Here is a 13,291-nt window from a genome sequence, read left to right on the forward strand (position 1 = left end):
TATGTTCAGCAAATTCACTGACATAAGGTTGCTGGTCTTCCATTTCCTCCCTATTCCATGTTTTCTGCTTGCAGTCAGTGAATGGTAACCTCAACGTGTAGCTTCTAAAGGTAAAAACGCTGGACTTCCGGTTATAAAAACGGAGGCAAAAAATAAAACTTCCGATTTTTATTTTAAATTGGTAGACGTTGCCTTTTATAAACATTGAAAAAGAGACAGAACATTAAAAAAAAAATATATATATATAAGGAAACATAATTCCTAACGGGTATTTACATGTAGTAGATCAGGACCACCCATTCACAGATTCAAGCAGCTGGTGAAGACCGCGCCCGCAGCCTCAATAAATACATCACGGCATTCATAGATCACTATTGCACCGGTCACCCCCACCCAGAATATCCACAGGCTCTTCTATGTTCTCACAAATAAACGTTTGGTAATTCCGTGTTCTCAGCGCGGTCACTGGTCGCTCCCCCATAAAGCCACAACGGGCGCATCAGAAGAAATTTAGACGACAGGAATTACTAGATTTTACGACGTAGTCAACGTGTAATAGACGTGGAGGGCAGAAAGATGCGTAAGAGCGGAGCCGCCTCACCAATCACTGCGTCTTGGCCGGGGCGCTCTCTGCCTTCCTGGGGTTCTTGTTGGAATTCTGTACAATCCAGGGGTGTTCGAGCACGTCCTTCAGAGACAGCCTGTGGTTGGGGTTGTGCTTCAGCAGTTTAGAGATTAGGTCTCTGGCACCCTCTGAGACATGGGGAGGGTACTGGTACTCCACCTGCGGAAAGAATAGAGTGAGGGGGGGTCACCGGTAATACAGACCATCCATACAGCAGATAGATCTTGTAAATGTAAATCACATCTCAGATTCGCACAAACCTGCAGAGGCGAATAATAAAAAAAAAAGACCCCCCCCCCCCCCCTTTCCATTAGGCAGCTCACCCAAAGCCGTTAGCCAATTGCAGAGATCCCACTGTGATAATGTGTCAGGACCCCCTGCAGAGTTACTGTAGTGGGAGGCACTCGCTGGGCATGTAATACCCGGTCAGTGCTCTACAGGACACCCGCGGGTGGGTTCAGCCTATCGGGGAGCTCTGTAGCTGATGAAGGTCTATTCCTTGACTTGCACGGGTAGAAACAGAAATGTGACAAAGTCACGGCTGTAAGGAGTTCTGCTCTCCCGGTCACTCAGCCTGAACTGGCTGATAACAGGCAGCAAAAGCTTGCACAACATGATAAAAGAACGCTAAGTATTACCTTTGAAATTCTGCGATAAGTTTCCTGATGCGTTTCAGCTTCAAAGGGCGGCTTCCCGGTCAGAAACTCGTAGCACAGGACACCGAGACTCCACAGGTCCACCTTCTCGTCGTGCATCCGCCCCTCGATCATTTCAGGGGGCAGGTAGTCCAAGGTGCCGCACAACGTGGTCCTCCTGACAAGAGAAACGTGACATGGTCAAGGGGTGCCTGGTCTAACTCTGTGGGAGATTGAGAAAATTTAAGAAGGGCATCATCAAGCATTCATGTAAACATGGTGTCCTTGGGTGAGGGCCATTCAGATGTTCCGTCCATACTCCGCGTTTATGACAGAAAGAATCGGTGACCATTGTTTTAGTGCTCAAAATACAGACGACCTGTGTAGTAATGAGGACTCGGGGGAGGGGCAGCGTACAGGTACAGTCAGCCGGAGTCCAGTGCAATAAAGGGAATAGTGATGGAAACAAAGGCGAATCTCACCAACAGTGAAAAGGAGTACGCTTTAGTCAAATAGGGAATGCTGGGAGATTTCAGCTTGGAAGAGTGCAGCTCTGGAGAAAATACAGCTTTTAAATAAAAACTAACATTTTGACAAATCTTGCACAAAAATAGTACAAGCAAATATGGGTAAACTTGAGCTCTACACTTACCTGCCCCCCACTCCCTCCTAACGGTTCACACAATTTACTGCTAAATAAGTCTTCCAAAAACTAGGCTGTTTAGGATACAACTGCCCATAGAAGTCCATGGAGAGGGGAGGAGGAGAAGAGTGACAGACACCCAGAAGCAGCTGCATCTAGTAAGATTGTCGTCACCCCAGTGCTGGATTCCCTGCTACACTGCTCATTCCTGCTTTATCTCCTCTGTGCTGCAGCAACATAAACATATTACAGCAGATTCTCCTCTTCTATGTGTACAATGTATAGAAGACGTCATAGCAGGAGGTTCTACCCACTAGTTCAGATAACAGAATTAGAGATAGAGGCCCGAAGAGGGGAAGGATGCTAAATAATGCAGAACACAAGTCACAACTGTCAGAAATAGTTTCGTTTCATGTCCGTATAAGTCACTTGAAAAGTTAGGTACCCATTAACTCCGGATCAGTACAGAATAAGTAACCCAAGTACACAAATACTCCAGAGCTGCACTCCCTATTCTGCTGGTGGAGTCCTTTATAAATACACACACAACACTCATGTACGCAGTGCCTCCACCAGAAGAATAGTGAGTGCAGCTCTGGAGTATAATACAGGATGTAACTCAGCATCAGTACAGGATAAGTAATGTAATGTATGTACACAGTGACCCCACCAGAAGAATAGTGAGTGCAGCTCTGGAGTATAATACAGGATGTAACTCAGGATCAGTACAGGATAAGTAATGTATATACACAGTGACTCCACCAGCAGAATAGTGAGTGCAGCTCTGGAGTATAATACAGGATATAACTCAGAATCAGTACAGGATAAGTAATGTAATGTATGTACACAGTGACTCCACCAGCAGAATAGGGAGTGCAGCTCTGGAGTATAATACAGGATATAACTCAGGATCAGTACAGGATAAGTAATGTAATGTATGTACACAGTGACTCCACCAGCAGAATAGTGAGTGCAGCTCTGGAGTATAATACAGGATGTAACTCAGGATAAGTAATGTAATGTATGTACACAGCGACTCCACCAGCAGAATAGTGAGTGCAGCTCTGGAGTATAATACAGGATATAACTCAGGATAAGTAATGTAATGTATGTACACAGTGACTCCACCAGCAGAATAGTGAGTGCAGCTCTGGAGTATAATACAGGATATAACTCAGGATAAGTAATGTAATGTATGTACACAGTGACTCCACCAGCAGAATAGTGAGTGCAGCTCTGGAGTATAATACAGGATGTAACTCAGGATCAGTACAGGAGAAGTAATGTAATGTATGTACACAGTGACTCCACCAGCAGAATAGTGAGTGCAGCTCTGGAGTATAATACAGGATATAACTCAGGATAAGTAATGTAATGTATGTACACAGTGACTCCACCAGCAGAATAGGGAGTGCAGCTCTGGAGTATAATACAGGATATAACTCAGGATCAGTACAGGATAAGTAATGTAATGTATGTACACAGTGACTCCGCCAGCAGAATAGTGAGTGCAGCTCTGGAGTATAATACAGGATGTAACTCAGGATAAGTAATGTAATGTATGTACACAGCGACTCCACCAGCAGAATAGTGAGTGCAGCTCTGGAGTATAATACAGGATATAACTCAGGATAAGTAATGTAATGTATGTACACAGTGACTCCACCAGCAGAATAGTGAGTGCAGCTCTGGAGTATAATACAGGATATAACTCAGGATAAGTAATGTAATGTATGTACACAGTGACTCCACCAGCAGAATAGTGAGTGCAGCTCTGGAGTATAATACAGGATGTAACTCAGGATCAGTACAGGAGAAGTAATGTAATGTATGTACACAGTGACTCCACCAGCAGAATAGTGAGTGCAGCTCTGGAGTATAATACAGGATATAACTCAGGATCAGTACAGGATAAGTAATGTCTGTACACAGTGACCACCAGCAGAATAGCAAGTGCAGCTCTGCAGTATAATACAGGATATCACTTATCTAGTGTCCATTCTAAATATAAACTGTAAAGTGGTGTTTGTTATAATATTGCTCTTATAACGAATCATGCTCGTGTGTTATCACATGACCGGACAGTTTTTTTTCTATGCCCTGGGAGTAAACGAATGTTCCTACTGAATGACAGCAAGCAGAGATCTTAAAAACCATGAGGAATTAATACTGCAAGTAGATTGGAAAATGCTGTTCTTTGTATAATGAAAAGTTAGGAGGGGGCCGGCTTCAAACATCTAATAAATTATAATCCAATTAACAGTTCATCCCAGACTGCTCTGATTAGTCCAATTACAACGACGAGAGGTAGCGGATATCGGTTACTGTACAGTAATCGCCGTTCTGGAGAATTTCTAGTGACTTAGATTGAGAACAGCGGAGACAGGACTTAGATCCTTTGGTTTGGTCAAGTTGACCTAGTAGAGAAGTTCCCATCTGTTATAAGCATCTCCAGAACCCGTCTACCTATAACCTGAACCCCTCGTTACCTCATGTCCGGGGAGGAAATCTAGTGCCAGGTTGGATGGGAGAGCAGGATGACCTCTGCAGGCTGAGGCTTCACCTTGCATTTGCTTTTAACCCATTCCCAGCATAGTCCCACAGGAGCTCGTGTGTAACAATATAACCCCAAAACAGATCAAACTGCTGCAGGTAAAGTCGGCCCAATTAAGCAGTGTAAACAGCACCAGCGCCCGTCACCACAAGGTAGATTTGTATTCAGGTGCCTGGAAAAGCTGGATGGCAACCTGCAATGTTAACCTAGGATATTGATTTCCGGTCGTTTTCTAAAGCGTGCGTGACTAGAACTTAGGACTTTTCCCTCCCCCCTTTCCACCAGAGGACATTAAGGCCGGGTTCACGCTGCGTTTTCCGCCCGCGGCCATTGAGCGCCGCGGGCATAAAACTACGTGAAATACGCTTTCTCTGAAACCCATTGACATCAATGATAGGTCAGAGGCGTAAATGCCCGAATATAGGGCATGTCCCTTCTTTCTCCCAGTTTTACCGCTCGCAAAAAAAAAAAAAAAAAAGCCTCCCATTGAAATCAATGGGAGGCATTTTCGGCCGGTTTTTGCGGCACGTTTTCCGCGTCAAAAAAACTCAGTGTGAACATACCCTTACACTGACGACAACTCCGTGTACAATGCTGCAGTTCAAAGCGCACACTATGAAGATCAATACAGATCCACAAAAAACCTGCTGCAAATTAGAACGAGAATTGTGGTCATGAGATCAGAGTTATTACGATTTAGTAAACCAGCCCATTGGAGGCCTCATGTTTAGCGGTTCGGGCCTACAGGGAGGCGCCTGTACCACGGCTATATCATGGGAGGACGACGCAGCTGCCGCTCTACTGTAACTGTGGGAGTTCACATTCCTGCCTTGAGGGGGCGCTGCGCTGGAGGATGGGAGCTGTATAGGGACCATAGCACTTACCTCGACGATGGGGCGTGCACTGACCAGCCAAAGTCTGCAATCAACAGCTGCCCGTTGGACCCCAAGAGGAGGTTCTCCGGCTTGATGTCACGGTGTATGACCTTCTTGGAGTGACAATACAGGAGGGCATCTGCCAGCTCGGTGATGTACTGCAAAGAAAGAACAAACACTTCAGTGGTTGGCAGAGAAACGCGCCTCGTTCTTTAAAGATCAAAGAACATCTGCCATGCAGGGAGTGCCCACATGTGCCAGTAACACCAGCAGGGGACGCGCACATCAATAAACCCTCATAACATCAGACCGGTCCAGAGATCTCAAAACACAGAACAAGGACATGGTGTAATGGTCTTCAGCATTGCCTTGATGTAGAAGCAGCAGCACGCGGGAAGATGAAGCAGCAGCCGGATTGCCTGTCACAGACAGTCACGGATTTACAGCAGAGCATCTTTGTGAAGTCTGAAGATCTAGGCCCCGACTAGAGGTCGTGTCATTATGAAGCCATCACTTACTGCACTTGTGGCCTGTAAGAAGCCGATGTGCAGCCTCGCTTTATATATAGGAGGTGGGAAGACTAGCTCGACTTGATTGTTTTATTACAGCAAATGACGCCAGTAAAGACCAGATTCAGGTTAAGCCGCGCGCTGATCGAATGTAAGAGCCATTGAGGGGATGAAGAGCCCAGACAAGGAGCGACACCGAGGAAATAATAAGGAGTTATGGAAACGGCATTACGTCAATCTAAAATAAGGCTGACGAACGGCGACCGGAGAGGATTCAATGACGGCATCACCGGTGGTAAAAATGTCCACATCTCCAGGGAAAGATGAAGACCCCTCAGTAACCTCTAGCTGGACCATTCTGCTGCAGATGTGGCGTTTGTAAAGGGGGGGGGGGCAGCAGCAAAACGCAATGTGCAATCAGGAGGGTCACGTTAAAGATCGAAGGAGATACAACTAAAGAGACACTCCATGATTAGACGTGACCAAATCAGTAAGATGTCAGGCCCACCAGTTCAAGTCTTAACACTTCATTTCCACATGCCGACGGCCGCTATTACATGGGTGGGCATCACTAGGGCGAACCGGTCGTCTGAGAAGTTCCCCAAAGAAGCTGCTGACATGGATACATGCAGAGTACATGTCAGACACCTGCAACCTCAGCCACATACCTGGGAAGGCAGGACAGGCATGGTCTTTTGTGTTAAAGGGGTACTCCTATTTTTGACATCTTTAGCCTATCCCCCCCCTCCCGCTGGGCTCCAGCCACTAAGTTACAAGGTGGCCAGGAGTATGGAAAATGCCAACGTCTGCTCAGTAAACCCCATAGAAGTGACTTATGGAAAGCGTGTGGCACATTGGTAGATAAGCCATGATGTCGGAGATGGGATTACCCCTTTACCATGTGCGTCCTGCATAGACAGACACCTATAGATAATGTGCCTGGAATTCCAGCTATTACTAGGAGTGATCCGATGAGCCCTCAGCAAGTTCACCAGCAACAAGTGGCTGCAGTTTACAGTGGTCTGTATTCTGTCTATGGAGCAGCAGACGCGGGCTGTACAGTCCTGGCTCTGCAGAATCCTCCACAACAGCCTCCCGTTTGTAAGGAGATTCTATTCTGATGAGCGGGCACTCATGTATGTAGGGTCAGGGTAATGCCATCACATTTGAGATGTCGGTGCACATTTTACTTACAGTAGCAGATTTTAGGTCATCGAATCTTGTGCACCTCTGAAGTTCCCTGTAGAGCTCCCCACGGGGGGCATAATCCAAGATGAGGTAGACTCTGGTGGCATCGTGAAAATAACCATAAAGCCGGAGAATATTGGGATGCCTAAGAGAAAACGTACGATGGACAGCAGAATTCTCGGGTTAGAAACTGAAACGTTCACAGATCCAATCCCACCCTAAATGTTCCCATCCGGTCCACCCAGCAACGGAGACCGTTTACAATGGCCACAAGACAACCAGATACCCGCAAGAATTGGGCCTGTTACCATTTTCATATTTCTCCTATGAAGCCACTTTGTAGAAATACATTTGCCGTTTACAGGAAAGACAAGTGTTAAGAGGTCAGAGCTTCTATTAAGAACTTACTGTCAGAAGAGACCCCCACCCCAGGGGGATCATTTAAAGTGTTTTTTCCACAATTAATCGTAGTCACTTATCCACAATCCAGATGATAAATGTGTGACAGCTGAGGGGCCCACGACTGATCTCTAGATCGGGGGTCCCAACCCCTATTCCTCCTCGCTGCTTGATGGCAGATATGAGGCCTTTTAATGGAGTAATAGTCCATCAGTCTATGTAATGACGGAAAGAGCAGAGCACTGTATTCAGATGTCTGTCGGCCCCATATCGTCAGGATGTGCTTCCCAAAGGGTCCTGACCCCCCATTATAGAGTTTAGTGGGGGTTCCGAGTGGTTGGGCCCTAAGCAATTATACATAACCTATTCTGAGGAGAATTGATAAGTGTTAATTGTGGAAAAATGCCTTTAGTTTCCAATACCCAATCTAGAGTGTAAGCTGCGCCCACCTTAAATGAGACTGGATTTCCACCTCCCGGCGCAGCTGATGTTCCACCCCGGCTTTCTCCAGCTGGGACTTGAACAGAACCTTCAGCGCCAGGATGAATTTACTCTCCTTCTCACGGGCCAAGTACACGTTGCCAAACTTTCCTTTACCTAAAGGACGTCCAATCTCAAAGTCTTCAAGACACCACTGCTTCCTGCAGGAAGGAACAAGCCAGAATTAGCAACATCAGGAGCGCAAAGTTGCCAAATATTCCAGATTATTGGAGGCCAATACACACACTCAGGCCCCACATGCACCACGGGCCTGGCCAGCCACAGACAGACACTCACATTTTCAGTCCATGCTCCCATACAAAGTATAGTATCACAGCCCGTAAAAAGCGAACGGACAGGTCGTATCTTTTGCGGTACAACTTCCTGCAAATATACAGGAAGGTGTCCATGGTCAATAGACGTGAATTGGTCCTTAATTGTGGACGATTTTTAGTAGTCTGCATGGGGTCTTATAGGCTGCATGACGGCTCCTGAAAAGTCTCCAACCGTAGAGCAGGCATTGCTATTTCTATAGTGTCTCCATGCAATACCAGCACTTGCTTTAGGAGATGAAGACCTGCCAAGCCAGGGAATTTAGTCTTGTAATGATGGATTTCCTTCCTAACTGAACTACCCATTGTAGGACTGCACAAACTAGAGGGGTTGTCCAGTTCGGTAAATCAAGCTTTAATATAGGGATTTCCCCCCTCTGCCCCCCCCCAGACAAATTTGGCCATACATTGGTAAATCAGAAGCAGAGATATTGCCTTTTTCTACAGAAAGTGCAGCCATATTTGATCACCTTTAAAATAGTTTGAGAAACAAGTCTTAAAAGGGGTTTCTCTTCCTTGCACAAGCTCTACTGGTTAGAAAGGTCCCTTGACAAACTGATATAAAACGTCCCCCTGCTGGGACCCCAGCAATCCTCTGTGGAACACCTTTCCCTGCAGCGCCACCACAGGAGAAATGCAGCATTACAGTGTCCATGTGTGGTCTGTAACAGGAGAGGTCCTCCAGAGACGCTCCAGGTGACCATTTATTTAGCAGCTTAAGGGCTTGTCCACATGTAACGGAATTGAAGAAAATTTCTGCAGCAATTCCACAGAAAGTACCAGAAATACCGCTGTGGAAAAACCACACCATTTCCTGCATTTTTGACTGCAGAAAACAGTGCGAAATTTTGCGGTGTTTTTCTCAACGTTGGGAGATGGCGACATCTCCCCTGAAAAAAAAAAAGCAGCAATTCAGCGCACATTCCGCAGTACGAGAAATACGCACCACAGGTCAATTTCTGGTTGGATATTTTACGCAGCGTGTGGATGAGATTTGTTCAATCTCTCACTTTGCCGCTACTGTATTCCGCTGCGTAGTTTCCATCCGCAATTCCGGACGGAAGATACGCAGCAATTCCACTGTCTGGCAGGTTTTCTTTTTAGAAGCTAAATCAAAAAAAAATTAAGAATGTTTCAGGTCACCGACAGCGAGCAAAAATCTTTTAATGATAAAGATGTTAAAATCATTCATCTTTATTTCCATAAATGCCCTTCTATATGTGGAGCCGATGTGAATCCAGTTGGTTGTCGGGTGTATTTAACACTTGACTCACTTTTTACCCTCTTCCTTGATGAGGTTTCCGTCTGGTGTTACGTTCTGATCAGCGGTCGTCTTCTTTTCTAGGACTGGCGCTGGAGAAAGAACAGAACAAACCAAGTCGTCCAAACGTTAAAATAAGAGCCGGGTGTCTGCAGAGATCACACTTTTACAGCAAGTCTAAAGCGGTGCTCTATGAATAAAAGCATCATGGAGAAAACTGCCCTCATCTTCTGACATGTCTGAGGTGTGAAATCACAGCCATAGGGCAGGGAAAGTGCTGGAGGATTTCTAGTCAACCTGCTCAGAGAGGTTCAGCCCTCAGAACTCTGCGGCCCCTTCCGTCATCCTCCTGCATGTCGCTATGGTACGGATGATCCGCTGCTTGCTGTGGTAACATCTTCACATAGGACGCAAATTCATTTATAGAGGCTCTGTCCGTTTAGGACTGCCCCATCTCCTACCTAATCTAGAAGGTGCTTTAATGAAGGTAAACACTTTTCAAAAAAAATAAATTAAAAATAATTTGGTTTTTTGCCAATTTGTTCTAAATGCCCAACTGGGCGTTTTTTCACTTTCCACTGAGTGGGCGCTGTAAAGTAGATGATGCTGACCAATCAGCGTCATACACTTCTCTTCATGCCAGCCCAGCGTAATCTCACGAGATTACGGTGTGACGGGACTTCCTCCCACAGGTCCTTCACCGGAGCCATGGAAGACTGAACAGACATCGCCTCCAGCCGCTGCAAACTCGAATAAGTGTCCTGGCACAGCTGGAGGCGACTTCTGTTGACTTTTCCTCCCACAGGTTTATTCACCAGAAGTCCCGTCACAGCGTGACCTCGCGAGACCGTGCTGTGAAATAAGCTGGGCATGACTGAAGACAATTGTATGACGCTGATTGGTCAGTCATATAATTTTCTTTACAACACTCACTTGGTGAAACTTAAAAAAACAAAACAAAAAAAAAAACAGTTAGGTATTCAGGACAAAGTAGCCTAAAACTAAAAATGATCGTCACTTAGTAAAAAAAAAAAAAAAAAACCTGTTACCTACATTACAGCGCCCATTAGATTAGGTAGGAAATAGGGCAGCTATAAGCTGGCGACAGCCTCTCTAACACCTTGAGGATCAGCGCACTTCCGTTGCTCTACCTTTAAACGCTGAACGTCATTTCATTGAACTTTGCAGAAATCAATAGTGAGATAAGAAACTTTGTAATATCTATTAAAGGGGTTTTCCCATCAGACACATTTATGACATGCAGCCACAGGATAGGTCAGAAGTGTCAGACAGTGGCGGGTCCCCTACGTGGGACCTGCATCCATCTCCAGAACAGGGCCCATAAACCTTGTTGAAGCGCGCGGTTGTGGCTGTTGTGTGCGATTCCCGACCATGAATTACGGAAACAGTGTAGCTCACTGAGCTACGCCGTTTCCGTAAGTCCCATAGAACTGAATGGTAGTTACGGAAACCGCATCGGACATTTAATGACATATCCGGTGGATGTGTCAAATGTCTGATGTGAAAACCCCTTTAATATGGAAAATTGCCTCTTCACTTCAGATCATGTTAAGGGTGAGGAGAAGTGTCTTATTCACCGCTAAAATCAGCCACTCACTGAGAGGGCAGGTTACATGCTGCCCATAAAAGTCTATGGAGAGGGGAGAGGAGCAGAGTGAGACAGACGTTGCTGCAGCTTCTACTAAGTGTTACATATCCCTGAAGTGCTGGATTCAATCTACACTGCAGTAGAACGGCCTCCATGCTGCCCATAGAAGTCTATGAAGAGGCGCAGTGTGAGACAGACGTTGCTGCAGCTTCTACTAAGTGTTACATATCACTGAAGTGCTGGATTCAATCTACACTGCAGTAGAACGGCCTCCATGCTGCCCATAGAAGTCTATGAAGAGGCGCAGTGTGAGACAGACGTTGCTGCAGCTTCTACTAAGTGTTACATATCACTGAAGTGCTGGATTCACATCTACACTGCAGTATAACGGCCTCCATGCTGCGGTTTGATACACAGCTGACACCACAATGGTCGTATGACAGATCTGGCACTACATTGTGGCTCCCATTATAAACAGCAACCACAATGCAGATGTGAACAGAGCCTAAAGCACACTGGATATGGAGTAGGATAATTGTATACAAAGCGGCTATTACTGGGAGTCTGACTGCTGGGTTCGTCACCAACCCAAAAAACTCCAGATCCCTTTCTAGTAGATGCGACTCACGTGACCATTTCCTCACTACAACCCGTCCGATAACAGACCACAGCGTCTGATGCAATAAGTAGGTTGAATGGCACCCAGATTATACCTCCAGCTGGAGACTTCTTACCGGCTGAGCTACTGGCCAGGGCCTTGTCCTCATTCACCACCTGTGGTCTGCTTGGATGTGAACACGGAGCGCTAGGTTTTGGTTGCGCCTGATTGGTCGGCTGTGCGGTCTCTTGCTTCTGACTAAGTACGACCAGCTTTTGACTTAAGACTCTCTGGGGTAGGTTAGATGAGCAAAGTATTTTCTGTGGGGCGATGCGGTGCCCGGCTGGCTTTGCCTGGGCGGCACGTTGCTGAGTAACGGGAATACGTTTGGGTCCGTCAGCAATGGAATTCTGAAAAAAAATAAAATAAATTGGAGCGATGAAAAAATTGCAATAGTCTCAAAGTCTGTGATCTGAGAGATTCAGAAAATTCACAATATAGTTTCATATCAAAAATAAAAATATATCCCCCCCCCCTCCCATAAGCCTGAGGGGAGGGGGGAGCGCAGTACACACTGCACTGATCTCAATAGGCTGAAGCCGGGGGTCCCAATCAGTAAAGAGGGGGTTGTCCAATGCAACAGACCCTTTCACGACAGACTATTTATTACTAGACACCCCGAACCTAATGTACTTGGTCAAATGCAAACTACTGCCCCCTGATATCAGCCATTTAGGCCGGGGCGCGGCCATCAGTCGTAGGAAGGTCGTTACTTTACGTCACGTGTGTGATCTCAGCCGCTACGTTATTGCACCATCGCATTTACAACACAAATTAAACGGGCTGCACCAGAACCAATATAGTCACCCCCAGGACACAGTAAAGGTTGTCACATCTGCTGGTTGGGACCCCGACGATTGCAAGAACAAGGTTACCGAACCCCTAGATCCTCCTCACTGCATCCCCCGCCACGAGGGAGAGCTGGACGGGAGCGGCGGTCGAGCGTGCCCCTGCCTATAGGGGTGCAGTGGAGGAGGATCTGGGGGTTCCAGGATCCTGTTCTCATGGCGGTGGGGCCCCCAGCGATCAGACAAATATCCTGTGGATAGAGAACGGTCAATAAGCCCCGACACGGACCCCCGCAGTCTCCTCCTACCTTCACGTTACAGCCAGAAAGCGCAGCGCGGTTCTCTTTGGCTGCTCGCGGCTCCATAGCGTCCGGCAATGACAGAGGAAGGGGTTAAACGTCTGCAAGAAAAAAAAAAAAAAAGTCTAGACATGAGCGGCTTAAAGGAGAACTCCAACCAGAGATGAACCCCAAATATCTCAGACCCCCCCCACAGATTCCCACCCCCCTCCTGTCACGTGAGATCTGGCATCATGGGGGGGGGATGTGCCCGCCAGATTAGGCGACATTTTCAGCAGGGGGGGGGGGGGGGTCACATCAGCTTCGCGACTGAACCGATGGGGCGACCAACCGGCACCCGAAACCGTCCTCACACAATGAAGCCTCAGACATAACCCCTCCCCCCACACCGAGAACTAACAAACTAGATTAGAGTGCAAGCTCCTCACCCCAGCAC

The 13,291-nt window shown here is 46.7% G+C and overlaps 1 protein-coding gene across 5 annotated transcripts in view; it reads right to left on the reverse strand.

The window, feature by feature from the left end:
* Positions 1-528: 528 nt before the first annotated feature.
* The window catches only part of AURKA (aurora kinase A), a 124,230-nt gene continuing 111,467 nt past the window's right edge, over positions 529-13,291 (reverse strand). For 4 of the 5 annotated variants that reach the window (XM_075845646.1, XM_075845645.1, XM_075845644.1 and 1 more), the window contains 8 exons: positions 12,865-12,956; positions 11,845-12,118; positions 9,515-9,593; positions 7,878-8,069; positions 7,036-7,174; positions 5,342-5,490; positions 1,264-1,438; positions 529-784 (listed from right to left, as the gene is read on the reverse strand). In XM_075845646.1, coding sequence (XP_075701761.1) covers positions 605-784; positions 1,264-1,438; positions 5,342-5,490; positions 7,036-7,174; positions 7,878-8,069; positions 9,515-9,593; positions 11,845-12,118; positions 12,865-12,921 — 1,245 coding nt within the window. In that variant the 5' untranslated portion in view covers positions 12,922-12,956 and the 3' untranslated portion in view covers positions 529-604. The remainder of the gene's footprint in view (positions 785-1,263; positions 1,439-5,341; positions 5,491-7,035; positions 7,175-7,877; positions 8,070-9,514; positions 9,594-11,844; positions 12,119-12,864; positions 12,957-13,291) is intronic. The other variant, XM_075845647.1, reaches the window with a different exon arrangement.

Source organism: Rhinoderma darwinii, chromosome 13, assembly GCF_050947455.1.
Source record: "Rhinoderma darwinii isolate aRhiDar2 chromosome 13, aRhiDar2.hap1, whole genome shotgun sequence".
Classification (NCBI taxonomy): Eukaryota; Metazoa; Chordata; class Amphibia; order Anura; family Rhinodermatidae; genus Rhinoderma; species Rhinoderma darwinii.